General features: G+C 40.8%; 1 protein-coding gene across 1 annotated transcript in view; it reads left to right on the forward strand.

The window, feature by feature from the left end:
- Nucleotides 1-3,306, forward strand: part of SOSTDC1 (sclerostin domain containing 1) — a 3,914-nt gene extending 608 nt beyond the window's left edge. The window contains exon 2 of the mRNA XM_009282063.1: nucleotides 1,979-3,306. Within this exon, the coding sequence (XP_009280338.1) occupies nucleotides 1,979-2,394 (416 nt within the window). The 3' untranslated portion in view covers nucleotides 2,395-3,306. The remainder of the gene's footprint in view (nucleotides 1-1,978) is intronic.
- Nucleotides 3,307-3,653: the final 347 nt, after the last annotated feature.

A 3,653-nucleotide genomic window follows, 5' to 3' on the forward strand; every position in this document is an offset into this window, starting at 1 on the left:
TCCCCCGTGCGAGTCCTGTAGGACCGGCTCTCTCGGGCAGGTTACCTCCCGAGGGAGGTTCATCCAGGAACGCCGGGTTTTATGGGCTATCCGGCAGGGAAGCAAGATAAAGGAAAAGGAGCGAGAGGTATTTCCAAAGCGTTCGCTTTCTTAACTCACCCTGCCGCTGTGAGCCGGGGAGGTGTCTGGGCTGCTTTTCAAATGCAATAAAAACCTCTGAATTTTGTTCCCGCTGTTTAGTTTTACTTCCTGCTGCAGCACTTACCTGCTTAACACCTCCAGCAAAAGTAAACAAATCAGCTCATAATTTACCTATGATCTCTGCTCTAACTTGCCTTTTTATATCTAGTCTTTTCCTGCTGAGTTTTATGTATATATGTCAGATACATGGGGATCTGGAAACCTTTTGCTGACTTTATCTGTTCCCTCCCCTGCCCGCCTCCTTAAAATGAAAGAAATCCAAATAGAGACACACACATACACACACCAACCCACCCACAACGATTCGATAAAAATAGCGTCATCCCTGGAAAGCGAAGGCACAAAGTGACACCGATACCTTTCAGCTAAGCCAGGTGTGTCAGCTCCTCTGAATGCTGAGGGTTTAAGCGCACAGGAAACATCTCATCATTACGAGATTACTGGAGCAGCCCAGTAGGTATTCATCGTCAATGAGCTGTCACCGGGGAAAAGCTGAGCCAGGAAAGACATAAAAACAGAAGGAGAGACAGACTCAAATCTGTGACCAGCTGCTTCCAGGTACATTCCTGAGTGCAGCTGCAGGAAGGCAAGCTCGAATCTTTTCTGCAAGGCAGGAGAACAGCCCTGTAAACAGCCCCTCGGATCAGCCTGCAGATTTACAGTCCCTCTGACTGCCCATCCTGAGACACAGGGGGACAGGGTGAAGTAATCTTAACTCAGTGTCTCTGTTCAGAACTCGCTTCCAAAAACCCAAGGAAAAACAGAAGCAGCCTGTAGCTGTGATACGCAGATGTACCTTCAAAGCCTTTTATGATTCACTCTAAAATGTTTCTAGTAATTACTTCTATTTTAAAGGCGTTAGTTAATTGCATTGTGTGTAGAATCTGTGCCGTAATTGTCCTTCAGAAAGAGGGAGAGCATAGCCAGTAAAGATTGCTTATTAAAATTAAGCGCACTGTGGGCGTTTATTTCAAAGTGTAATTACTGAAATAAACAGTTGTGTTTATTGCAGGGTGCAGAGCTGCACATACAGACGGGTACAAACATGCCTGTATGAGAAGCTCTGCACGTTGATTCCACGTCAGTTGCCCGAGAGAATTTGCAGGATCCTCTGTGTTACATATAATATAAAGACTACTACAGATACAAAGATGGTGTTACCCTGAAGGCAAAATGACCACTCTGAAATCGTTACTGCTAATCATTCAAACTTTGCATGCAGAACACCATTCCCTGGTAACTTCAGCTGTTATCACTTCTGTAGTATCTGCGTTCAGAGCAGCAGCGCTCATGGGAGACTCAGTCCGCTGCAACCGTGGAATGAGAAGAAACACACTAGTTGAAATTCATTTAAAAGCACATAAACAGTTTCCAAAGCACTATTTTCCCCCTTGCTAATGATCCAACATAATTGTTGTAAACATCACAGAGCAGATTCCCTAGACTGAGAACAAGCAGGAAACGTTTCTTCCCTTGGGGCATTTTTTCTCTTCTAAAAGGTATGTCCCTGAGAAGAAGAATAGAGAATAAAATTGCCTCTTCTACCACAACTGCTGAAGTGCGTATCATTATGATTTCTTTATGCTGTGTTAATACCCAGAGATACCATCAGTGCTCGAGGCCCTTGTGTTGGGGGACACAACAGTAAAGAGATGTCCTGTAAAGATTACAGCCTACTTTAACTTCTGCAAAACATAGCTTGTTAATGTGAAAAAGACTGGTTAAGGAAATCTCTCCATTCTGAATCTCAGTGTTTATTATTCTGTGCATTCTGCAGATCGTGTTCAAGTTGGCTGTCGGGAACTGAGATCCACCAAGTACATTTCAGATGGCCAGTGCACCAGCATCAATCCACTGAAGGAGCTGGTGTGTGCTGGTGAATGCCTCCCTTTGCCACTGCTCCCCAACTGGATTGGAGGAGGTTATGGAACCAAGTACTGGAGCAGGCGGAGCTCGCAAGAGTGGAGATGTGTCAATGACAAAACTCGCACCCAGAGGATCCAGCTTCAGTGCCAGGATGGAAGTATAAGAACCTACAAAATAACTGTGGTCACGGCCTGCAAGTGCAAGCGATACACCAGGCAGCACAATGAGTCCAGCCACAACTTTGAGGGAACCTCTCAAGCAAAACCTATCCAGCATCACAAAGAGAGGAAAAGAGCCAGTAAATCCAGCAAACATAGTACAAGTTAGAAGTCAGACATTCTCTCCTCTCTCATCTCCCTCTCCTCCTGCCAAAATTGAACTCACCTGTAACCATTTGCTTTACCGTTCTGACTGCTTAAAGACAAGTCTGCCATTGCTGTGTTCTCAGTTGACACTACACGCTTACTGCTTTGACCAAAATCAAAAGGGGCATTCCCAGCATATGGACCTTTTGGGTGATTTTCCAAATGCTCAAGATGGGGAATAACACAAGCCTTCCAAACCCACACCATAAACTTTTACATTTTCTCCAGCCATGGAGACAAAGAAAATTTGCCACGAATATTCACAGAAGTCTATTTTGTAAAAAGATGTTTTGTTGTGTGTTTTAATGAGAACAGTTAATTATCACATCTATTGCCTTCTATATCATGTTTTATGAACTTCTAACAGCAGCTTAAAAATACAACACCTAGTATCTGCTTTCAGATTCATTCTAAAAAAAAATGCCTTGCATGCTGACCTTTCTCTTATCTCAGTATACCAAAAATTAAAATATGCATGGCAGCAATCAAAAAGTAAAGCTGAACAAACTATTTATTTGTTGTTGTAATTATTTAATGAGCTTTTATGTGTGTTATTTCCCTCCAAAATGTTCTTATGTTTATAGCTTTTCTCACGTATCAAAGTATTTTCCTATGATTTGTGGCTGGATTAGAACATACATTTTGTAGATAATGTAAAATAGACATTTTAGCATTCTTGGTATATATTTTTTCATTTTGAACATTCATAGACTTAGGTGTTATTTTGAAGTAGCAACATAAAAATTGTTTTTTTCATTCTCCACTGTATTATTTTTCTTTAAAAGTGTGCAATCAAAAGACAGATATGATGACTTCCTTTCAAATTCATTGGTTTGTTTTTGGGTTTTTTACAAAAATAAACACTGCTAAAAAACTGTATTGTCTGGCTCTATATATTGAAATGCACGCATTTTATTCAGTCACAACATTTAATCTCAAAAAGTGGGAGGACATTATTTGGTTAAAAAAATCTGTCCATGATATTTAACATTAAAACAATCTTTCTGTGGATTCTTTTTGGATGTAAAAATCTTAGGTGGCCATTTAACAGATGGTGCTTATTAATGGTCCAAGCCAGGTTCTTGTTTAACAATTCTCAAGTTGTACGTTGCAGAAGAAGTGTATATTTGGGAAGTTTTACAGGCTAGTAAGACACCACAATTTTTTTTCTTTTCATTAGTGATGATCAAGTCAAAGACTAACGGTAAAAATAACATGCAG

The sequence above is a fragment of the Aptenodytes forsteri genome, unplaced genomic scaffold (genome assembly GCF_000699145.1).
Source record: "Aptenodytes forsteri isolate BGI_AS27 unplaced genomic scaffold, ASM69914v1 Scaffold164, whole genome shotgun sequence".
Classification (NCBI taxonomy): domain Eukaryota; kingdom Metazoa; phylum Chordata; class Aves; order Sphenisciformes; family Spheniscidae; genus Aptenodytes; species Aptenodytes forsteri.